The 25,462-nt window shown below is 37.2% G+C and overlaps 1 protein-coding gene and 1 long non-coding RNA gene across 4 annotated transcripts in view; one reads left to right on the forward strand and one right to left on the reverse strand.

The window, feature by feature from the left end:
* CPA3 (carboxypeptidase A3) overlaps nt 1-19,522 on the forward strand; it is a 33,131-nt gene extending 13,609 nt beyond the window's left edge. The window contains exons 6-11 of one of the 2 annotated variants that reach the window (XM_086317188.1): nt 495-596; nt 2,808-2,918; nt 3,989-4,079; nt 5,461-5,663; nt 7,335-7,419; nt 18,961-19,522. In XM_086317188.1, the coding sequence (XP_086173314.1) occupies nt 495-596; nt 2,808-2,918; nt 3,989-4,079; nt 5,461-5,663; nt 7,335-7,419; nt 18,961-19,148 (780 nt within the window). In that variant the 3' untranslated portion in view covers nt 19,149-19,522. The remainder of the gene's footprint in view (nt 1-494; nt 597-2,807; nt 2,919-3,988; nt 4,080-5,460; nt 5,664-7,334; nt 7,420-18,960) is intronic. The other variant, XM_086317198.1, reaches the window with a different exon arrangement.
* The window catches only part of LOC147379277 (uncharacterized), a 109,544-nt gene that overhangs the window by 59,279 nt on the left and 24,803 nt on the right, over nt 1-25,462 (reverse strand). The gene's annotated exons all lie outside the window — the stretch shown is intronic.

Raw genomic sequence — 25,462 nt, forward strand, 5'->3', positions numbered from 1 at the left:
GCCCTATTCCTCCTCCCCACCACAGCACAACCAGAGTCTTTCCCACGTCTTGTTTATGAAGTAAGAAAAACAAAAGAAAATGGCAGAAACAGAAGCAACTTTATAATCTATATCGCAGACCAAAGGATGTTAGCAATAAAACAAGAAAAACAATAGATTGTGATTTTTAAATTAATTTATTTAATTTAATTGGAGGCTACTTTACAATATTGTGGTGGTTTTTGCCATCCATCAACATGATTTTTTAAAACTCTAAAAGCCACTCTGACATGAAGAAAAATTTTTGAAAAATGTACTGTGAAATAGATGATGCATTATATATTTTAAAGATACGTACCATGGTCCTCCCTGAGAGAAATAAGTGCACATGCAGTGACTCACGCAACAGGAGACAGGTGAAATAATTGCTTTGAGACTATGATTGAGTTCTTGAACAACAAGAGATCAGGGTGTGAGTTCATGTAAAATAACATCTCAAATTTATTTTTTAAAAGATTGCGGGAAAGGATAAAAGAAGAAAGGCTATTTTTATGGACTGTGGCATTCATGCACGAGAATGGATCTCCCCAGCCTTCTGCCAGTGGTTTGTCTATCAGGTAAATCAAGTGGAACATTCACACAATTCTCCTTTGACTGTCAAGTCTCCAGAACTTCACTGGGTGGCAACACCCCTTTACAAATGAGTGCAGTTCCACTTAACTAGAAGAGCCCACATTTGGTGCTGTCAGGGAATAAAATACTCTGGATTTTACTCATCGTTGAGGTTTTTTATAAAATTGACACCTTCCTTCAAACTTATTGAAATCCAGATGATGACTTATAAATTTTTTTTAAAAATTGGCTATTTTAATATGATTTATCCTATAGTTAAGTATGGAAAATCTGAAACTATCTTTATACTTAAAATCTACAAAATTGGCCTTACTTCGGTAAATTCAAAGCACAGAACACTAGTTCCCACTTAGATATTTAGTTGGCTACACACACTTTTGGAAGTTTCATACTTAAATTTCCTTTCCAAGTGAAAAATAACTCACTTTTTAAAAAAGTAAATCCAGTTTATGGGCTTCCCAGGTGGCATAGCAATTAAGAATCCACCTGCCAAGCGATGCAGCTTCGATCCCTGGGTTGGGAAGATCCCCTGGAGAAGAAAATGGCAACCCACTCCAGTATTCTTGCCTGAAGAATTCCATGGACAAGAGGAGCCTGGCAGGTTACAGTCCATGGATAGCAAAAGAGTCAGATACAATCTAGTGACTAAACAACAACAAATCCTGTTTATAAGTTTGTTGTTCTTCTCACTCTATTTCTATTGTATTCTGATTCCCACGATCTTTTAACTCTTTCTTTTCTGCCAACTTTTGCATATAACATGCTGCTGGAATACGACATCACAACTACTTTCAGGGCAAGTTTATTTCCACTAGGAATGAATCTGCCAATCGAACTGATTTATCCCTGCAGTTGTTTTAGTTCTTCAGCTGAGGGCTCTGCTTACTTAAGCCATAAAGGAACACACAAGATAGGCCTATAAGAAACATCTTTACTTGGGACTTCCCTGCGGCCTAGTGGCTAAGAGTCTCAGCTCCCAGTGCGGGGGGCCCAGGTGCAAACCCTGCTCAGGGAACTAGGTCCCACATACCACAACTTAAGATCCCACTTGCTGCAATTTAAACCTGACACAAATAAATAAAGTTATTTTTTAATGAAAAGAAACATCTTGGCTCTAGTGCAGATAAACGTGGAAGAGATTGTCCAAGAATAATGAGAGAATTTAGTTAGCCAAAAAAGGCCAAATAATCAGAGAAATTTCCATCTGATGTGAGAAAAGTTGACTGGTCAATCTAAATATTCTAATTTTTTTATTAATAGAGTGTTTTTCTCTTTAATCTTACTTATAATTAATTCATGAATCCTCTCCAATATTTACATGTTCCTATGCTTACACACTCCAGAGAAAGCAATGGCACCCTACTCCAGTACGCTTGCCTGGAAAATCCCATGGACAGAGGAGCCTGGAAGGCTGCAGTCCATGGGGTCGCAAAGAGTCGGACACGACTAAGCGACTTCACTTTCACTTTTCACTTTCATACACTGGAGAAGGAAATGGCAACCCACTCCAGTATTCTTGACTAGAGAATCCCAGGGATGGCGGAGCCTGGTGGGCTGCCGTCAATTGGGTCGCACAGAGTCGGACACGACTGAAGCAACTTAGCAGCATGCTTACACACTCAATCTCTATTTACCTAAAGATGTGAGGGTAAGAATCTACTTAAATTGTACTGCTAATTTTTCAATTGGCATTCATTCTTTCTATGAAATGTTATCTTGCATTCTACGTGTGGAATGATACTAGTCTTGGTAATTAAATGATCCTTTAAAGAATATCCAGGCTTCCCTTTGTGGCTCAGCTGGTAAGAATCTGCCTGCAAAGTGGGAGACCTGAGTTCTATCCTTGGATTGGGAAGATCCCCTGGAGAAGGGAAAGGCTACCCTCTTCAGTATTCTGGCCTGGAGAATTCGATGGACTGTATAGTCCATGGGGTCGCAAAGAGTAGGACATGACTGAGTGACTTTCACTTTAAAGAATATTCGGTCAAATTCATTTCACTAGTCTGAATAAGTGTAATTTTTTCTGTCATCTATATGGGTCATTTATCTTTATGCAGTTTAGGTGAAATATGTTTGAAATAATGTGACCTTGGGCAAATGACTTGAGGAGTTGTCGTCATTACAATTATAACCACAGCTCTCCATATGGTAACTAAACTTTATACCAATAGCTTAATTTTTTCCTACTCCTACAGGCAACCAAAACTTATGGTAAAAACAAGATTATGACCAAACTCCTGGACCGGATGAATTTTTATGTTCTTCCTGTATTCAATGTTGATGGATATATTTGGTCATGGACACAGGTACTGATCTGTAATCTCCTGTTTGAATTTAGATAATATATTATTTACTGACTTTCATGCACATTGGGGCTTCCTAGGTAGCACTAGTCGTAAAGAATACATCTGTTAATGCAGAAGACAGAGCCGATGCAGGTTTGATCCCTGGGTCGGGAAGATTCCCTAGAGAAGGGCATGGCAACCCACTCCAGTATTCTTGCCTGGAGAATCCCATGGACAGAGGAGCCTACAGAGACAGGCTACAGTTCATAGGGTCACAAAGAGAAGGACATGGCTAAAGTGACTTAGTACGCATGTACGTTGATTGTTAGGCATTAAGTTTAAGGTTTAGCTAACCCATTAATTCCCAATTCAAAAACTCAATTTAGACTAAGGACAGCATGATTTCCTGGTTATACAGGAGTCCTTGAAATAATATGAAATTTCTGCTCCTGAAGCTAATAATGGAGAAAAATGAAATAAAGCAGTAATTATAAAGGAAATGTATGTTACACAATATGGTGAAAGTATTTATAGCTAAGAATAAAAGTCACTTAGAGACATTATGAACATACTGACTTCAGAACCAAAGTCACTGTATTCAATCAATTTGGGACAGAATCTGAGGTGAAATAATTATATCAAAAAATCAATAAAAGAGTGACACAGGTATCTGTCTTTTATGAGAATTCTTTATGCCCTGCTGTTGCTAAGATTAATTTTGAGATTTCGGACTGATACTATCACAAAAAGTTCTTTTCTGAAAATTATGCTCCAACAATCACAATTTGACCTGTATTATATCTGAATCTGTAAATGGTAAAAGGTGTAATGAAGTTAAAATTCAAACTACAGATAATTTCAGAACATCAGGGATTACTTTTTAATACTCAGAACTAAACAACAGTTTAAAATAGTAATATAAAAACAATGTTTCTGAAAATATTATAAGAAAAATGTATATTTTCTTTAATGAGTCTCAGGTTAACTAGATAAATTTCAAATAAAGCTATAGACACCTGCAGAGAGAATCTGAAATAATCAAACTGAAAAACGTAAACTTGTATAAACACTTCCATCATTCAATCCTGTAGAACCGCATGTGGAGAAAAAATCGTTCTAGGAACCAAAATTCCAAATGCATTGGAACTGACCTCAACAGGAACTTTAATGTCTCATGGAACTGTAAGTAGCGACAAGATCTCAAGGGAAATAGCTATAAAGAGTGTTTAGACACCAAATTTAGTTAAACTATCTACTTATTTTAGGAAAGATAGGTATTCACTAAGCATTAATTTTCTAATCTAAAAAATGAAAGATACATGTCCATCCCAAACTTCATAACTATCCCATCTCCCCAACTTTGCCCCCAGCAACCATAAGTTCACACTGCTATATTCAAAATGGATAACCAACAAGGACCTACTGTACAACACAGGGAACTCTGTTCAATGTTATGTGCCAGCCTGGATGGGAGGGGAGTTTGGAAGAGAATGAATACATGTATAAATATATGGTTGAGTACCTTTGCTGTCCACCTGAAATTATCACAACATTGTTAATCACTATCCCAATACAAAGTAAAAAGTTTAAAAATAATAATAATAATTGTAAAAGAAAGCTATAACTAAAAATAAATGAAAGATAATCACCACTACTTTAGAAGTATTATGAATGTTTTGTTGAATGGGAGGAAGTAGGGGGTAGGATTGTTTATAAAACTATCTCTTACTTAATATATCTAGTTTGCTAAAAATCAGGTGCAACCCAGAAATTCATCTGAACAGAGGTCTCAACTCCCTTCCTGCCCTGGTCTGATAAAATTTGACAAATACCAGTGGTCAGAACCGACAAATAGGCAGTTCCTCGAATGTTTAGTGAAAAGAAACATCTGGGGCAAAGAAAGTGGAAAGGTTTCATAGAAAAGCAGAGGCCTGCTACACCAGATGATATACAGCTGCTACACAAATATGATTTTATCTACACAAATATGATTTTAGGATTTTACACTCATTCAAGGAGAAACTACCAATATCCCAATTCATAAATTTCTTCTTTATCTAATACTGTTGAAAATACCACCTCAGCATCTAATTATATTCTACCTATTTTCATCTTCATCTAATTATATTTCACTTAGGGAATATGATAAAAACATATATCCCTAAGTGAAAGCTGCCTGATGAAACAGATTAAAGAAACTCAGACTCAAAGAAGGTAATGTACACCAGCCTCCAACAAGTCAAATCTGAGGCTGAACTGGAACTGACTCCAGGCCCATAGCTACTTCTGATGCATTATTCCCATGACCCTTAGAAAGGAAGAGAAATAAACAAGGCTAAGAATAAGAATAACAAGTGGGCTAAGTCTGTCATACTCTGTGTCATGTGTGCAAAGTACTGTATAGTGTCTGTAGCACCAGGGACACTGGGGAAGCCCATAAACCTGGAAGACTAAAATGTTAAAAAAAAAAATGTGAATCTATATCAGAAGAGGTAGAGGCTGTACTGGGGGGTAGGGGAAGAAAGAGACAGATTTTGATCTCAATCCTCCATGTTCTCTGCAGCTTTCCCTAACACCAATGATCCATGTCAGGAGATCTATCGGGGTCCTGCACCAGAGTCCGAGAAAGAGACCAAAGCAGTCAGTGATTTCATTCGAAGCCACCTAAAATCAATCAAGGCCTACATTACCTTCCATTCCTACTCCCAGATGCTGTTGTTTCCCTATGGGTACACATCAGAACTGCCACCGAACCACAAGAACCTGGTATGTAGGAAAAAGCCTGAGGTTTATGCATTGGTACCACCACTGCCTTCCAGTCTGTTCATCATTAACAACTTGGGTTATTTTGAAAAAAATTCACATTTTAATACCAAAGAAGAAAAGTAGTGAAGTCTACCTTAGAGTTAAAATCAGTCTTACGTTAGTTTTTCATATGATAAACATATATAGATAATAAAACCTTTTGATGTGATTTTAAGATAAAGCCACTATGAAGAAAGGTCTAACCTACCAAAGTAGAATTCCATTACTATCCAGATGACTATGTAGTTAAATGTCATAACATAAAACATAAAGAGCAAGAGCCTAAGACAACAGCAAATACATCTTGCTATTCCTATCCCAAGACATCAGATTTAAGGAGAGTCATTGTATTTTTATCTTCTTGATCAACTTGGAAATTATATTAATTTTAAGCTTCTGAACCAAAAAATATACTCTCTCCAAAATTTTGATCCACTTGGACTGCAAGGAGATCCAACCAGTCCATCCTAAAGGAGATCAGTCCTGAGTATTCATTGGAAGGACTAATGTTGAAGCTGAAACTCCAATACTTTGGCCACCTGATACGAAGAGCTGACTCATTTGAAAAGACCCTGATGATGGAAAAGATTAAAGGCAGGAGGAGAAGGGGATGACAGAGGATGAGATGGTTGGATGGCATCACCGACTCAATGGACATGAGTTTGGGTGGACTCCAAGAGTTAGTGATGGACAGGGAGGCCTGGCATGCTGCAGTCCATGGGATCGCAAAGAGTCAGACACGACTGAGCGACTGAACTGAACTGAACTGAAGCATTCTTTTCCTTTCTATGAAAACTAGTTTGACCATGTTAGCTTAAAAAAAAAAAAAAAAAAAAACTTCTGCATATGAGTGATATTAAATATGTCTAACTGCTACAGAAGAAATAAAGCAGAAAACATTCATTGTCCCAGATCCCATGGGGCTAGCAAATATAATATCCAGTAAAAGCTGTAATTCTATCCTTCCTCAAAAAAAAAAATTTTTTTAGAGGTTACAGTTGTCCTTCTGACTTCAGTCAACTGTTTTCAACATTTCATTTTGAGTAGGAGCAGAGATTTGAACCAGTAATTAAAACTTTCTGTGTATATACAATAAATCTACAGGTAATATGTGGTCCATATGTGATCTGACTTTGGGAAAGACAAATATCTGATGCCAAAAACACCTCAGAGGAAAAAGAAAGAATATATTTTTTTAGAGGGAAGGCCAGAAGGCAGAAAGGAAAGAGGAAGGGAGAGAGGAAAGAGAAGTGAGTATAAAAGAAAGACAGAAACACAAAATGAGAAATGACTTTACTGTATATAACTAATTTCACATTTAGAAGGCCTCACATTAACAACTGGAGAAGGAAATGGCAACCCACTCCCATATTCTTGCCTGAAGAACTCCATGGACAGAGGAGCCTGGTGGGCTACAGTTCATGGGGTCACAAATAGTTGGACACAATTGAGCAACTTTAACTCACTCACATTAACAATATTTGTACCTTACTTTAAACAAATTTCTTAATCATTTGTTTTATTTTGATCTTCAAATGGCAAATAGTAAAACTGACCTTTTGTAATCCGCAGTAAATTAACTGCTTTTACTTAGTATCCAGTTACTCCACTCTAACTTCCCTTTCTCTCCAGGCCAAAGTTGCAAAGATCGCCACTGATGTTCTCTCAACTCCATATGAAACCCACTACACCTATGGCCCAATAGCATCAACAATTTGTAAGTTTTTCCTATTACTGTGTCATTTCCCCTAATTCTCTTTTACAGATATTAAGGAAAGCTAAAGAATTCATAATATAGAATTAGAACATATGGAATTGCTAATTTAAACTTCAGTTTTAATAGGAGATTCTGAATTATATGTGAACTCAGAAGATAGATTCTACCTTTTGGGAGGATAAGATTTTTCTAGAACCAAATTATACTGAACCTTTATAAGGTGACAAGGTCAACAGGAATAATTACATCAAGACAAATTTACAGTTTAATTCTTCCATCTTCCTATTCTCTACCACCACCACCACCACCACCACCAAAGCTGTGGCAGAGTCCACTTTATTTTTTTTTTTTAATCATTTAGCTTTGACTGGACTCTTTCTTCCTTGGCCTTGTCCCTATGCAAGCACAGTCTTTCCCCTAGCTCCTGGTGAGTAAATAGGTAAGCCAACAGTTTCGGCCACTTTGATCATGTAAAAACAGTCTCCTGTGGCTCTCAGCAGTTTCCTACTGTGTTCAACTGAAATCTACATGGTGAATTAAGAAAGGAGGTCCCAAGGTCCTAGTTCTGCTGCTTTTTTTTTTTTTTTAATGTCTCAGAACCACTTCTTATTCTTCACTATTTTTAAACTTTCATTGTCTTTCCATTTTGTTAATTATTGATTTAAATTTCTTACAAGTCAGGCACTGTGCTTAGCCCTTGATTTTCACAATCTCAGTTACTCCTCACAATATTCTATGAGGTATGTAGTACTTGTAGCCAGCTTAATGGGGATACAAGCCTAGGTTTAAAAAAAAAAAAACAAAGTCCATGATCTTAACCACTGTGCATATAATCATTTCCCATTTGGTTTTACAGCTAAAATAACTAGGCTTTTCCATTTCCAAGCAATAAAAAGAAATTCATTTGGTTTTCACCAAAGACCCTTAATTCAGACCTTGGGAAGTGAGACCATTTCTTCTCCGATCCCACCGAACTTAGTTTGGAAATTCTTTAATAAAAACCACCTTTTCTCCAAACTATTCCCAAGCTTCAGTCCTTATGCCCAAACTTTACAAGAAATTTCAATGAAACTTCTTATACAGTCTTAACTTCCTAACAAAATTTAATTCCTCAAAAGCAAGGATTATACTTCAGAGGTCCTCTCAGATCATATAATCTCTAGTACAGGGCATGGAACAAAAGTAGAATTGATTCTCATAAACTTACTCAATGAAATGGTGTCATAACTTGTCCAAAAGAAGTGAACATGGATTGAAACCACAGCAAAACTAGACTTGATATAGAGTGACCTATATTACTCTCTAGAGCCATGATAGCCAACATTTTTAGCACAAAGACTATTGCTTAACTTTTAAACATTTCATGGATCAACTCACCAGCACTAAATACAAATGATTATTTCCAATATACATTTGGAATGTGCGGATTGAAAAAATAAACATGTGCATTCTGTGGGTTCCATGTAATAACTCTACTTGGCCATACATTATAAACCACTTCCCTAGCCCAAGCTGAAAGAATAAACTGTAACTAAAAGTCTATATCCTCAACAATTGCTGTGGAATTTGAAAATGCTGCAGTCATCACAGCATTTCTAGAGCCCATTTACTGGAGGTTCCCTTGGTGGATTGGAAAAATGACTTTAAAAGCCAGACAAGTTCCATTCTTAGAGAACATGCATCAGCAATTACATATCAACCAGCTGTGAGCTTAAAAGGGCTGAAGAGAAAATACAGTGACACAGCCAATCGCCAGCATCCAAATAGATCTTGCTGCAACATAACCAGGCCAGGGATTCATTACACATACAAGTGGATAACAAGATTTCAAACCAGGTGATATACCCAGCTATATGAGTGGACAAAAATAAGCAAAGGACTGAAGGACAGAATGTCAGCCTACTTAGTGGATACTGGGAGATAGCAGGGCCAGATAAACCATCCAGGTATGATGTAAGAGTAATTTCTACATCATAATGAGGGAAAACACACAAATATTCTTGGCAGCAAAGAACAAAGGGTTGTGAGCAGGAACAAACTTTGCAAATGGCAGCTAGGGCATCAAAGGATTATTACTCTCACACTTTCAATATACATATATATATATACACACACATACATACAAACATGTATATACATGTATGTATATGCAAACATACAGGTATGTGTATGTGATATGTATTTGCATCTATGAAAATTATGAGCATACTAGAGCTATGCATTTGCATTGCATCACAATCATAATAAGCAAGAATTTACAGAGCACCTGCCTAATAGCCCAACACTTGGACCTTTGAGAGATAGATGAAAGACACAACAACTGCATTCAAAGAGTTACCTTCTAACTGGGAGGAGGAGATGCCTAAAGATAACACAGCTCCATGCTATCATATGTCACTTTAAAAATGGGAGGATAAAGAGGAATTATTATCCTATACAACTGTGTTGTATTTTAAACTTTTTATTATATATTATAAAGATTTTTTAAGCAATTCAGGTTTAGAAAGAATTGCCTCTTCCATATATGGGCATCAGCAACTTGATAGATGTATAAAACTCTAAGGAGTCACTCCTTTAATAAAGCATTTGATTAAACGTTAATCAAATATTCATGAGAAGCAGGGGTAGCCAAGCAGTTGCCTTGGTAAGAATAGAGAAGAGATGCACCCCACGATTAAAGTTTAGTCATTCCAGTATTCTAATTGTCATTTAACATGTTCCAGGATTTAGGGGAAGCAACTAGCATTTACCAGTATTTTTCTCTTTGATTTGATGGAGACAGAAAAAGAAGACTGAGAGAGCATTTTTAAAACCCAAACTGTGGAAAGATCCCTGGCCTCCAGAAGAACATAAATATATCTGCAATTGTAACCTAATAAGCAAATAAGTTCAAACTGTAAAATCTAAAACCAGGAGGATACCTAGATGATCTAATTTGTGGTTCTCAAGCCTGACTTCTAATTAACATTATCTGAGGAGCTTTTACAACATGCAGATGATCAGGTCCTGTCCCCAGAGATTCAGATTTCATTAGTCCATGATGAGGTCCAGGAGTCTGAATTTTCTTAAAGTGGTTGAAGCAATTCTAAGATGAAACTAGGGTGGAGAACCACTGATATAAGCTAAACCCCTCATTCATAAACTATGAAATTGAGATATAGAAAGATTTGATCCCTTAGGGGCAAAATAGGATAAAAAATAAGCATTCCAGATCACAAACTGTAAACCATGAAGCACACAAAAATTGATATTAAAACATCATGAAATGCTTATATGTGCATACTGACAGCATAGCCAATCCTTTACCATCTTAGAAATAACTGAATATAGTGCCTGGTTAGCAAGAATACTTCACTGAATTGATGGGAACCAAGAAGTTTGCATCAATAATATCATCTGTCTATGGGTCACATCATGATTAAAAAGTTAATTTCAAAGTGCCATTCTTGTTGCCTTCCTACACATCAAAATCACTAGCTCTGCTCTTGTTTCTCAACTCTAGAGTACTGTTCTCTATACTCTTTCAGTTCAGTTCAGTCATGTCCGACTCTTTGCGACCCCATGAACAGCAGCACTCCAGGCCTCCCTGTCCATCACCAACCCCGCAGTCTACAAAAACCCATGTCCATTGAGTCCGTATTGCCATCCAACCATCTCATCCTCTGTTGTCCCCTTCTCCTCCTGCCCTCAATCTTTCCCAGCATCAGGGTCTTTTCAAATGAGTCAGCTCTTTGCATCAGGTGGCCAAAGTATTGGAGTTTCAGCTTCAACATCATTCCTACCAATGAACACCCAAGACTGATCTCCTTTAGGATGGACTGGTTGGATCTCCTTGCAGTCCAAGAGACTCTCAAGAGTCTTCTCCAACACCACAGTTCAAAAGCAACAATTCTTTGGTGCTCAGCTTTCTTTATAGTCCAACTCTCACATCCACATATGACCACTGGAAAAACCATAGCCTTGACTAGACAGAACTTTACTTGACAAAGTAATGTCTCTGCTTTTTAATATGCTGTCTAGGTTGGCATAACTTTCCTCCCAAGGAGTAAGCGTCTTTTAATTTCATGGCTGCAATCATCATCTGTGATTTTACAGCCCAGAAAAATAAACTCAGCCACTGTTTCCACTGTTTCCCCATCTATTTGCCATGAAGTGATAGGACCGGATGCCATGATCTTAGCTATCTGAATGTTGAGCTTTAAGCCAACTTTTTCACTTTCCTCTTTTACTTTCATCAGGAAGCTTTTTAGTTCCTCTTCACTTTCTGCCATAAGGGTGGTGTCATCTGCATATCTGAGGTTATTGAGATTTCTCCCGGCAATCTTGATTCCAGCTTGTGCTTCTTCCAGCCCAGCGTTTCTCATGATGTATTCTGCATATAAGTTAAATAAGTACAGTGACAATATACAGCCTTGATGTATTCCTTTTCCTATTTGGAACCAGTCTGTTGTTCCATGTCCAGTTCTACCTGTTGCTTCCCGACCTGCATACAGGTTTCTCAAGAGGCAGGTCAGATGGTCTGGTATGGCCATCTCTTGAAGAATTTTCCACAGTTTATTGTGATCCATACAGTCAAAGGCTTTGGCATAGTCAATTAAAGCAGAAATAGATGTTTTTCTGGAACTCTCTTGCTTTTTCCATGATCCAGAAGAGGTTGGCAATTTGATCTCTTGTTCCTCTGCCTTTTCTAAAACCAGCTTGAACATCTGGAAGTTCATGGTTCACATATTGCTGAAGCCTTGCTTGGAGAATTTTGAGCATTACTTTACTAGTGTGAGAGATGAGTGCAATTGTGCATTAGTCTGAGCATTCCTTGGCATTGCCTTTCTTTGGGATTAGAATGAAAACTGACCTTTTCCAGTCCTGTGGCCACTGCTGAGTTTTCCAAATTTGCTGGCATATTGAGTGTAGCACTTTCACAGCATCATCTTCCAGGATTTGAAATAGCTCAGCTGGAATTCCATCAGTGATGCTTTCTAAGGCCCACTTGACTTCACATTCCAGGATGTCTTTACCACTCTACACTTTGAAAAGAAGAAAATCAAGACCCCTGAATTTATAGCTCAACATCCAATATCTATCCACTAAGACATTTGAACTGAAATACAAGAGGCAATAGATGTGGGGAAAAAAGAATTTCAGTCCATGCCCATGCATCTAGAGCTTCAGCTCTTGCTGAAAAAAGAATTTTGACTCTTGTTGACATAAAAGTGCATGTTATCAGTTTAAAGCATATTGATATGTTTTTAAAAACATACAAGTTAAGCCACCAGTGTCACTTTATGTGGATTTCTTTGGAATGAAACCAGATTGTTAGTTCAGTTCAATTTTATTTTGACTTGTTTTGAGTGTATTACAGTGAGTTCCTTGTGCTTAACATGCCTTGAAAAGAGTAGGAAATTTTCTTCTTATTGTCAATATTTTAAGACAATGTTGTGAGCAGAACAAAAGATTACCTTGCAGAACTTGATTAAGACTTTTTGTTAAGAGGACTACAGATTGACATATGGTGGGTAGGACAGTACAATGGTTAGTCATACAAACCCTGAAGACATGCAGCTTGGGTCTGATTCCTCATTCAACCACTTACTAGCTATGGGTCCTTTTTTGTAACTGAAGTATTTTTTTTACTTACACTATTAGCATTAGGCTTAAAGTATATTAATTCAGTATTTTTGCAGATTAATGGTTATTACAGGTTATTATAAGATAATAGCTATAATTCCCTGTTACACAGTATATCCTCATCACCTATCTATTTTCTACATCTATGTTGTCTTTGAGTAAACTGCTTAATTTCTCTGTGCCAAAATTTCCTCTTCTATAAAACAGCAATTGGTGCCAAATCATAAGGTTTTGCTAGGAGTTAACAAAATGAGTTACCACACATAAAGCACTTAGAAGGGTTCCTGGTATTTAGCAAGTGTTTGTTATTATATTTTATAAATATATCCACATATTCTAGTGGGTACAGATGGAGATAAATAAAAGGCTAAGCAACATGTTCTACTAAGTTGTATAATAATATATTCTTAACAAGTAAAAAGCTTTCAATGTTGTATTTATTTTATGTCTTAATATAGTTTTTGTTTGCAAATTTAAGGTTTCAAAGATACAAAAAGTGGTATCATAAAAGAAAATGTATTACACTCAATAACATCACACAATTATAAAAAATCACAAATTACATAAACTCTCAATCACCACCATTAATCTTAATGAGAGATGTCACATAAAGTAAATTTGTAAAAATGGAATATCCATATTCTTTAACTCTTTGAAATCACAGCAGTTTACTTAACTGCAAATGGAAGGCTGGTACAGCTAGAAATTGGCCGCGTTTATTGAAATGTCTAGCACACATTGGAGAAGGAAATGGCAACCCACTCCAGTGTTCTTGCCTGGAGAATCCCAGAGATGGGGGAGCCTGGTGGGCTACCATCTGTGGGGTCGCACAGAGTCAGACACGACTAAAGCGACTTAGCAGTAGCAGTAGTAGCACACTCTAAATCATCATGCAAGACACAACCCCTATTTTCCCTACCTCCATTGCTATAGAACTCTTACCTTTATGTTCTTTTTTTTCTAATAAACTTAAACTCAACTCTAGCTGAAAATGGCAGCCTTCTTGATCACTAAAGCTAGTGTATTTATCTCAGCTAACATGCCCCAAAAATTCCCTGCAACACTGGACCTTGTTGATATACCATTCTTGACACTCCCTTGGCATCCTTGACACCAAACTTACCTGGTTTGCCTCTTCCTTCTTCTTTTCTACTCTGTCTCTGCTGACTGCCTCCAAAGCAGCTATTTTCCCCAAAATAGATATTATTCAGGTATTTCACCAGGTTCTGTCTTCAGGCACCCCCGCTTCCTTATTCTTTTCTAGAGAGGGAAGTGCTCTCTACCCTCACAGGCTGAAGCCTTCATTTGCCATCTAGAGGCTTCAGATGCCCAGCCAGGAGATCACCTTTCACTCATGCAGCAGTTACCTATGGGGATCAGTGGGAGCCCAGCAGCATCAGAGGAACCAACGAGATGAAAACAGCAAGTCAAAGGCTCTGAAAACTATGTTAACACTGGAACCAGAAGTCACCAAAGAAGAATAGAGCCTGTATGCTAAACCTAAACAGGGTGACTGCCTGCTAAAATAGATTTCCATTAAGATTTGACATAGTAGCCAAAGTGTCTAAGATACAGTCAAAAATCACTTACCCTGACAAAAATGAAAAAAAATCACAGCTCGAATGAAAAAAGACAATCAACAGATGTCAACACTGAGATGATTTCAGTGTTAGAATTATCTGACAAGAATTTCAAAATCATTATCATAAAAATGCTCCAATGAGCAGTTATAGATAGCCATGAAACAAATGATAACTTAGAAAATCTCACCAAAGAAATGCAAGGTATAAAAAAGAAGCAAATAGAAATTACGGAACTGAAAAACACAACAACTTAAATTTTAACAACTCACTGGAGAGGATCAATAGCAGAATGAATATGATGTAGAGAAGAATCAGTTAACTTGAAGACAGAACAATAGAACTTAACAAATCTGAAGAGAGAAAATAAGTTGAAAAAAAAATAAACAAAGCCTAAGGGACCTGTGGCATAATAACAAATGATCAAGCATTCATGTCATCAATTATCAGGAGAAGAAAAAGAAAAGGTTGGAAAAAATTATTTGAAGAAATAAAGACTGAAATTTCCCAAATTTCCTAAACACATATACCAACATACTTAAGAAACAACTGAACCACAAACAGTATAAGTTCAAAGAAACTCACATCAAGCCACACCATAAGGAAAGTACTGAAAACTAAAGACAAAGTAAAAACTCTTGAAAGCAGTGAAACAGAAATAATCTAAGGGGGAGAAATAATTCAAATGACAGCAGATTTCTCATTTTAAACCTAGAAGGTCAAAAGGAACGGATAACATTTTTCAAGTGCTAAAAGAACTATCGATCATAAATTCTATATTCAGCAAAGACATCCTTCAGAAATGAAGAGGAAAAAAAGACATTCTCAAAGGAAAACTAAGAGAATGTGTTACCTGCAGACCTACGCTTTAAAGATGGGTAGGGAAAGCTCTTCAAATAAGAAATAAATAATAACAAAAGGCCTGAAACTGTGGAAAGGAAAGAAAAACAACAGATTAGGGAATGAATGAAGGATAAATAGACTATCTTTCTCCTTATGATAGTTGAATCAATATAACTCCATCTGATGTGAAGTTTAATACATGTAGAGAAGTAATTGAGACAATTATATTTTAAAAGTGGGAAGGGGGAAAGAATCTAAAGGCAAATAGGATTTCTATATATTACCTGACATTCTAAAACACTGATACCAATAGATTGTGATAAATTATGTGTATATATTGTAATACATAGAACAACCACTAAGAAAATTATGCAAACTGATACACTCAAAAACAATATTATAAATACATCAAAATGGAACCCTAAAAATATTCATGTAACCAAGAATAAGGCAATAAAAGAAATAGAGGAATGAAAAATGGAGGGATCAAATAAAAATCAAATAGTAAGATGGTAGATTTAACGGATAGGAATAATTTACCTACATATATTAATTAAAAGGCTGAAATTGGCAGGGTGGGTTCATAAAAATATGACAATACATTGGCTACAAGAAACCCACATCATATATAACATAGGTTGAAACCAAAAGGCTGAAAAAAGATGTATCATGCAAACATTACCCAAAGGAGTGCTATACTATACATCAGATAAAGTAAATTTCAGAACAAAGAAATTTGATAGAAACAAAGAAGAACATTAGTGATAAAATGATCAATCCACCAAGAAGACATAATGACCCTGAACAAGTGTGTGTAAGCCAATTTCACTTAGGATGCTTCTGCTAGTTAATTTCCAAATCCATTTTCCCAGACACCTTCCTTTAAGACACAGTAAGTAAGACAAAGGTGGCAGCAACCCCTGGCTTTCATCAACCTCCCAAACTTTCCAATTCACATGTCAATGCATAAACAAGGCTTCACATATCCTTCTGCGTCAAACACTGTGTATTTGGCAGGTGCTGTGCACAGAACTGAGGGGGAAAAGCACACAAAGCCAACTATGGCCTCAGAGATCCTGCACAAGCCCCGCCCAGGAGTTCCCCCTACCTTCTACCCCAGGGCTAGACAGGGTTCTTGCATTTTGTCAAGGCTGGACATCCCGATGGTATTTCTCTGGCTGTTACAGGCCACACAGCTCCCCAGTGTTCTGCCACCGGTTCCCAGATCCCTAGTAGGAGGAATCTATCCCCTAACTGATGCTAAACATATCCTTTTGTCTTCCTTGCTTTACCCTTTCTTTTCCCCATCACTGCTCTCTCTGAATTTCTGTTCCTGTTAATAGCATGTGGATTTTTTCCAGCTACCCAGATTGAAATATCTATCATTTTCTTCAAATTCTGTGACTCTTCCATTCCGGCTTTTCTTACAAGCCCGACCAATTCTGTTCCCTGTGTGGTGACTCTATGCTAGTTCAGGCTTTCACTCCACAATACCTCCTAACTCGTCTCTTTCCAGTGCCGTTGGAAGTACAGCACTGAAATGGCTATAATTGGTTTCCAAACAAAACATTTTTACTGACTTAACAAGCTTTCTGAACTTTGCCCACAAATTCTTGCTGTTCCGTTTTCTAGTGCAGCTGGATCTCACTGGTCCCTAAACCCTTCCATGCTTTCCATCCTTGTGGTTCACTGGCTAGAATGCCTTTCTTCAATCCCCATCTGGAAAAATACTAGACTTTCTTCAAGGCTCTCTCCAAATACAATCTCCATCATGAAAGTGGTATTTCAGCAGGTATTGAGCATGAAATGTCATCCCCTTCACCAGGCCTAATAGCTTTCTTCCTCTGAATCTTCACAAGATACTATACCTTTCCTATGATTCTTTAATAGTCTGCCACATCTCTGCTGCTGCTGCTGCTGATACTGCTAAGTTGCCTCAGTCGTGTCCAGCTCTGTGTGACCCCATAGATGGCAGCCCACCAGGCTCCCCCATCCCTGGGATTCTCCAGGCAAGAACACTGGAGTGGGTTGCCATTTCCTTCTCCAATGTATGAAAGTGAAAAGTGAAAGTGAAGTCGTTCAGTTGTGTCTAACTCTTAGCAACCCCATGGACTTCAGCCCACCAGGCTCCTCTGTTTATGGGATTTTCCTACTGATTTGCATATTTGACTTCTTTCCCCACCAACTCGAAGTTCCAAACACACCAATAGTATCTTCTTCATCTCCGTACCCTGTACCACCCACCCTCTACAGTTCCCAGTAAAGTGCATTGCACATATTAAAGGTTTGGTAAATACATATTGAATAACTTTAAAGCCAACCCTATCTCTCTAACAAAATATTCTTTCTCTACTTCATCACAACTTTGAATTCTTATCTTTCAAATCTAAAATGTTAGTATCAGTTAAACTCATTACTTTTTCTAAAACATAAGTAATTTTATATACAAAAAATATATATTTTTCTATTATGTAAGTCAAAATGTACAAAAATGTATTTATAGCATTTATATACACTTATATCAGAGAAGGCGATGGCACCCCACTCCAGTACTCTTGCCTGGCAAATCCCATGGACAGAGGATCCTGGTGGGCTGCAGTCTATGGGGTCACGAAGAGTTGGACACAACTGAGCGACTTCACTTTCACTTTTCTCTCTCATGCATTGGAGAAGGAAATGGCAACCCACTCCAGTGTTCTTGCCTGGAGAATCCCAGGGACGGTGGAGCCTGGTGGGCTGCCGTCTATGGGATTGCACAGAGTCGGACACGACTGAAGTGACTTAGCAGCTTAGCATACACTTATATAAAGCTTATATATAACCTCTAAATGTTTATATTTTTGGTCTTTTTAACAAATAATATTCTTAGTAAAATTTCACAAAAACTGACATGGAAATGTTGGATTAGGGGGATTAAACACATCCTTAAAATAACTGATTTAAACTTTCTCCTAACTATGAAATATTTTATCCTAGCAACATAAATGGAAACAGACCTGAACTATTAGAAGGAATCTAATTTCTCGAATCTTGTATGTATTGTCCTCCCTGGTGGGTTTTCAGTGACCCATCCACTCCTGAGTTAGTCTCCTCAACTGCTTGCATTTGCTCAGACCACCTCCATCTATGACAACATGCACCCAGAAGACGAACTCAATTTAGACTCAAAATGATCCAAGCAAAATGTAATCCTGAATATACAGCACATATTTAAAGCATGTGGTGGATTCTAAAGCCGTGATTATTTTTTACTCAGCACTGCAACCTCCTGCACAGAGCAACCTGGCAGGCTATAGTACACAGGGTCGCAAAGAGTTGGACACGACTGAACACACAGGCATGCACTACACTGCAGACTACTGCTCTCATTCATTACTGCAATTAATTGTACATATAATTATTTTTCATTGCTAATTTTACACCGGTGAATTTCTTTTTCAAAAAAATGTTAACATTTGTTTCTAATTAAATATTTACTGCTTATGTTTTACAGACCCAACATCAGGTTCTTCTTTAGACTGGGCTTACAACCTGGGCATCAAACACACATTTGCCTTTGAGCTCCAAGATAAAGGAAGATTTGGTTTTCTCCTTCCAGAATCTCAGATAAAGCCAACATGTAAAGAGACCATGCTAGCTGTCAAATTTATTGTCAAGTATATCCTCAAGCATACTTCATAAAGAATTGCCCTCTGTTTGGAATAAGCCAGTTAATTCTTCCCATGCCTTTCACTAGAAAGTCACGTCTTTGCTTGTACCTAGATTGGTTTCCATACCACCTGAACAGATCCTTTCTTGCTCACTTAAGTCCTATGTTATTTCTTTTTGCTTTTATTTACTCTCCATAACATCCTAACAAATAGCTTTAGGTGAAAGTTTAACCAAGTGAAGTTGTAACACAGCATAAAGTATTATTTTGAGTATTTTGAAAGGTAGTAGACTCTGGGTCATGAGACGAAAATGAGAACCTTCACGTTCTTCAGAACCACTTTCACCATGTGGCTTCATCATTTCATGTGCCAATATAATAAAAATAAAACATATTCTAAAACTTACCTTCTGTTTTTTATAAATTATGTTCTCTACATTCCTCTATTAGTACTAATAATCATGCATTAATTCTTTCTATGCATTCTGTAAACACAGAAGTATATCTTCAATTTTTAAAAAACATTTTGCCTACATATATTTAATACAAGTAGACCATGTTTATATCTGCACAATAGCAAAAGGATGTTCTAGAAGGAAATAAAGTAGTTTATTTAGAAATGAATCTCAATGCCTTAAACAACCAATCCAGTTCTCATCAACATCAGATCAGATCAGATCAGTCGCTCAGTCGTGTCCGACTCTTTGCAACCCCATGAATCGCAGCATGCCAGGCCTGCCTGCTCATCAACATAATGTACATTAAATTCAAAACAGTTTAAAGTGTCATAATCAGAGGAATTACCTACCAAAACACCTCTTGGCAGTTACAGACACAGTCAGAACGTCTGATCAGCTGTAATCCCTGTCTAACAATGGACAGAAAAGAAGCCTGGAAATATACTACAAATTGGAAAGAGAAAGTCATGTGGACTAAGGTCAATCGGAATAATTTATTACCTTGATACGTCTATAACCATATTGCTTAAGACAGTGCTACAAAATACCTTTTCTCTAACTTTATTCTTCTATATCTCATCATATGATAACACTGGTATCCACATACTGGAAATTCAGAAATAGATGGTCAACGAGAATTTAAGGGAGATGTAAGTAGAGAGTTCCTTGACTTTCTATAAACTTCTCAAAACAATCTGTATAAAAATTTAGAGGATCTTAAAAGATTCCGAGAAACCAGGTTAACAAATAAACTGGGACATTCCTTATGGCTCCTTTAAGGCCCCACAAAAGAAAGAGTGTCATTAAATCTATAAGGTGATGGTATATCTGATAGTTAGAAAGTAGGTAAAAGTTTCCCATGGAAAACTGTCTAAAACCTATATGCTGCTGCTGCTGCTAAGTCGCTTCAGTTGTGTCCGACTCTGTGCAACCCCAGAGACGGTAGCCCACCAGGCTCCCCCGTCCCTGGGACTCTCCAGGCAAGAACACTGGAGTCCCTGGGACTCTCCAGGCAAGAACACTTGCCATTTCCTTCTCCAATGCATGAAAGTGAAAAGTCAAAGTGAAGTCGCTCAGTCGTGTCTGACTCTTAGCGACCCCATGGACTGCGGCCCACCAGGGTCCTCCGTCCATGGGATTTTCCAGGCAAGAGTACTGGAGTAGGGTGCCATTGCTTTCTCCGCTAAAACCTATATAGGGAAACCTATATAAAACTAATAAAATTGCTCTACAGATAGAGGAGGAAAATGCGACAGAGACAAAAAAAGATAAAATATAAAGCCCTGATTATAAGACTAAACTGTCCTTTATAAAAAATATAATATCTATACCTAAATATTTAGCATTCAAAACTGGCTCAGAACACAGGAATGTAAATGTGTTCCATTAAATTTGCCATATGAGAATTACACACTCATTCACACTTACTCAGCTGATAAAGGACTGAAAGAAATCATAATCTTAAAATGTACATAAAATATTTCTAATTCTATTAGGCCTTAAGGTAGTAGAGATGGAGAAGGCGATGGCACCCCACTCCAAGTACTCTTGCCTGGAAAATCCCATGGACGGAGGAGCCTGGTAGGCTGCAGTCCATGGGGTCGCGAAGAGTCAGACACGACTGAGCGACTTCACTTTCACTTTTCACTTTTATGCATTGGAGAAGGAAATGGCAACCCACTCCAGTGTTCTTGCCTGGAGAGTCCCAGGGACGGTGGAACCTGGTAGGCTGCCGTCTATGGGGTCGCACAGAGTCAGACACAACTGAAGCGACTTAGCAGCAGGTAATAGAGATAAGAGAGATAATCCCAATTGTTGAATATCATCCAGTGTTCACCCAGTTTATAAAAGGCACAAAAGTTTTACTCACCATTTTATTTGAACCTTAATATAGCTTAATATTTCTTTTCTCAATTAGACAGAAAGCATTTGAGTGACAAAAAATAAAAAAATCCTTACAAGATCATTCATTTCTTAATTAAATACCTTTTGCATGATATCTTAGATATTTGCTTGACTTCATGTGAATTGTCAAAACAAATATGTGAAGAAAATACCTACATTAAATTTTAAAAACTAAAATTTCATTGTACTTATGGAAAATTTGAGTAGTCAGTAGTTGATTCTTCCCTTGTCATTTCTCATTTATCAGTAAAATGACTGTGTATCCAAGTTACAAGTAGAGCTGTCTCTTAAAGTATTCTTGACAATGTCTCACAAAAAAAAATCTTCTAAATTATCATTCCTATTCTAGTGTTCATACCACCAAATTCACTCAAGAAACATTGTTTCCTATTTTGAACATTTTTATGGCAATGATCTAGTAGCTGAGACATATGTCTTCATTACAAGAGAAAATGAAATATCTTACTGATTATTTTTAGCAGTGCAAGTAAATTTTTGTTTCCAATGGGCATTATGACTTCAAACTGATTTTAAAATGCCACATCAGGGACTTCCCTGGTAGTTCAATGGTTAAGAATCCACCTGCCTATGCAGGGGACTCAAGTTCGATCCCTGGTCCAGGAAGATCCCACAAGCTTCTGGGCAACTAAGCCCAAGAACTGCAACTACTGAGCTCCTGTGCCCCAGAGCCCATGCTCTGCAACAAGAGAAGCCTCTTCGATGAGAAGCCTTCACCAAGAGAGTAGCCCCGACTCGCAACTAGCGAAAGCCTGTGTGTAATCAAAAATAAATAAATAAACTTTTTTTTTAAAAAAAGAGCCATAACAGAAGTATCTTCCCCACCCCCAACACGCTGGATACATTCTACAGCTACATAAGTACTCACTGGCTAAATAAATATGAGACTTACTGACAAGAGTTTGTTTCTCACTTAAAACAAACATTTATGCTTGATTTTCTTTAGATGAAATTCCCAAAGAAACTTGCAGGAGATCACTGAAAATGTACAAGTTCTCTTTATTCTCAAGTTCTGCTGACTTGTTCTTACTAAGTGTTTAAATTATGCTGGTCATTCAAATGGATGAATGTTGGGTTTCTGCAGACATGGGAAAAGATCAAAGACAGAGAACTTGTTGATTTCATCACCTGGTTCTCAGTACTATAAACTAACTTTTTGCCTTTAACATAGAAAATATAAATGAAAGTTTTTCTAAAAGAGAACATTTGACTTTTTTCTTGTTTCTTGAGGTGTGCCTGTATTGCTATGAACTTTCCCCTTAGGACTGCTTTTACTGTGTCCCACAGAAAAGCAACTAGAAAAGGAAGAAATGAAGAACCCCAGGGTTAGTAGAAGGAAAGAAATCTTAAAAATTAGAGCAGAAATAAATGCAAAAGAAACAAAAGAGACCATAGCAAAAATCAACAAAGCCAAAAGCTGGTTCTTTGAAAGGATAAATAAAATTGACAAACCATTAGCCAGACTCATCAAGAAACAAAGGGAGAAAAATCAAATCAATAAAATTAGAAATGACAGTGGAGAGATCACAACAGACAACATAGAAATACAAAGGATCATAAGAGACTATTATCAACAATTATATGCCAATAAAATGGACAACGAGGAAGAAATGGACAAATTCTTAGAAAAGTACAACTTTCCAAAACTCGACCAGGAAGAAATAGAAAACCTTAACAGACCCATCACAAGCACGGAAATTGAAACTGTAATCAAAAATCTCCCAGCAAACAAAAGCCCAGGTCCAGACGGCTTCACAGCTGAATTCTACCAAAAATTTAGAGAAGAGCTAACACCTATCCTGCTCAAACTCTTCCAGAAAATTGCAGAGGAAGGTAAACTTCCAAACTCATTCTATGAGGCCACCATCACCCTAATACCAAAACCTGACAAAGATCCCACAAAAAAAGAAAACTACAGGCCAATATCACTGATGAACATAGATGCAAAAATCCTAAACAAAATTCTAGCAATCAGAATCCAACAACACATTAAAAAGATCATACACCATGACCAAGTGGGCTTTATCCCAGGGATGCAAGGATTCTTCAATATCCGCAAATCAATCAATGTAATACACCACATTAACAAATTGAAAAACAAAAACCATATGATTATCTCAATAGATGCAGAGAAAGCCTTTGACAAAATTCAACACCCATTTATGATAAAAACTCTCCAGAAAGCAGGAATAGAAGGAACATACCTCAACATAATAAAAGCTATATATGACAAACCTACAGCAAACATTATCCTCAATGGTGAAAAATTGAAAGCATTTCCTCTAAAGTCAGGAACAAGACAAGGGTGCCCACTTTCACCATTACTATTCAACATAGTTTTGGAAGTTTTGGCTACAGCAATCAGAGCAGAAAAAGAAATAAAAGGAATCCAAATTGGAAAAGAAGAAGTAAAACTCTCACTATTTGCAGATGACATGATCCTCTACATAGAAAACCCTAAAGACCCCACCAGAAAATTACTAGAACTAATCAATGATTATAGTAAAGTTGCAGGATATAAAATCAACACACAGAAATCCCTTGCATTCCTATACACTAATAATGAGAAAACAGAAAGAGAAATTAAGGAAACAATTCCATTCACCATTGCAACGAAAAGAATAAAATACTTAGGAATATATCTACCTAAAGAAACTAAAGACCTATATATAGAAAACTATAAAACACTGGTGAAAGAAATCAAAGAGGACACTAATAGATGGAGAAATATACCATGTTCATGGATTGGAAGAATCAATATAGTGAAAATGAGTATACTACCCAAAGCAATTTATAGATTCAATGCAATCCCTATCAAGCTACCAACAGTATTCTTCACAGAGTTAGAACAAATAATTTCACAATTTGTATGGAAATACAAAAAACCTCGAATAGCCAAAGCGATCTTGAGAAAGAAAAATGGAACTGGAGGAATCAACCTACCTGACTTCAGGCTCTACTACAAAGCCACAGTTATCAAGACAGTATGGTACTGGCACAAAGACAGAAATATAGATCAATGGAACAAAATAGAAAGCCCAGAGATAAATCCACGCACATATGGACACCTTATCTTTGACAAAGGAGGCAAGAATATACAGTGGATTAAAGACAATCTCTTTAACAAGTGGTGCTGGGAAATCTGGTCAACCACTTGTAAAAGAATGAAACTAGAACACTTTCTAACACCATATACAAAAATAAACTCAAAATGGATTAAAGATCTCAACGTAAGACCAGAAACTATAAAACTCCTAGAGGAGAACATAGGCAAAACACTCTCTGACATACATCACAGCAGGATCCTCTATGACCCACCTCCCAGAATATTGGAAATAAAAGCAAAAATAAACAAATGGGACCTAATTAAACTTAAAAGCTTCTGCACATCAAAGGAAACTATTAGCAAGGTGAAAAGACAGCCTTCAGAATGGGAGAAAATAATAGCAAATGAAGCAACCGACAAACAACTAATCTCAAAAATATACAAGCAACTCCTACAGCTCAACTCCAGAAAAATAAATGACCCAATCAAAAAATGGGCCAAAGATCTAAATAGACATTTCTCCAAAGAAGACATACAGATGGCTAACAAACACATGAAAAGATGCTCAACATCACTCATTATCAGAGAAATACAAATCAAAACCACTATGAGGTACCATTTCACACCAGTCAGAATGGCTGCGATCCAAAAGTCTACAAATAATAAATGCTGGAGAGGGTGTGGAGAAAAGGGAACCCTCTTACACTGTTGGTGGGAATGCAAACTAGTACAGCCACTATGGAGAACAGTGTGGAGATTCCTTAAAAAACTGGAAATAGAACTGCCTTATGATCCAGCAATCCCACTGCTGGGCATACACACTGAGGAAACCAGAAGGGAAAGAGACACGTGTACCCCAATGTTCATCGCAGCACTGTTTATAATAGCCAGGACATGGAAGCAACCTAGATGTCCATCA

Source organism: Bos grunniens, chromosome 1 (genome assembly GCF_055505025.1).
Source record: "Bos grunniens cultivar Pamir isolate PY7600 chromosome 1, Bosgru_T2T1.0, whole genome shotgun sequence".
NCBI lineage: Eukaryota > Metazoa > Chordata > Mammalia > Artiodactyla > Bovidae > Bos > Bos grunniens.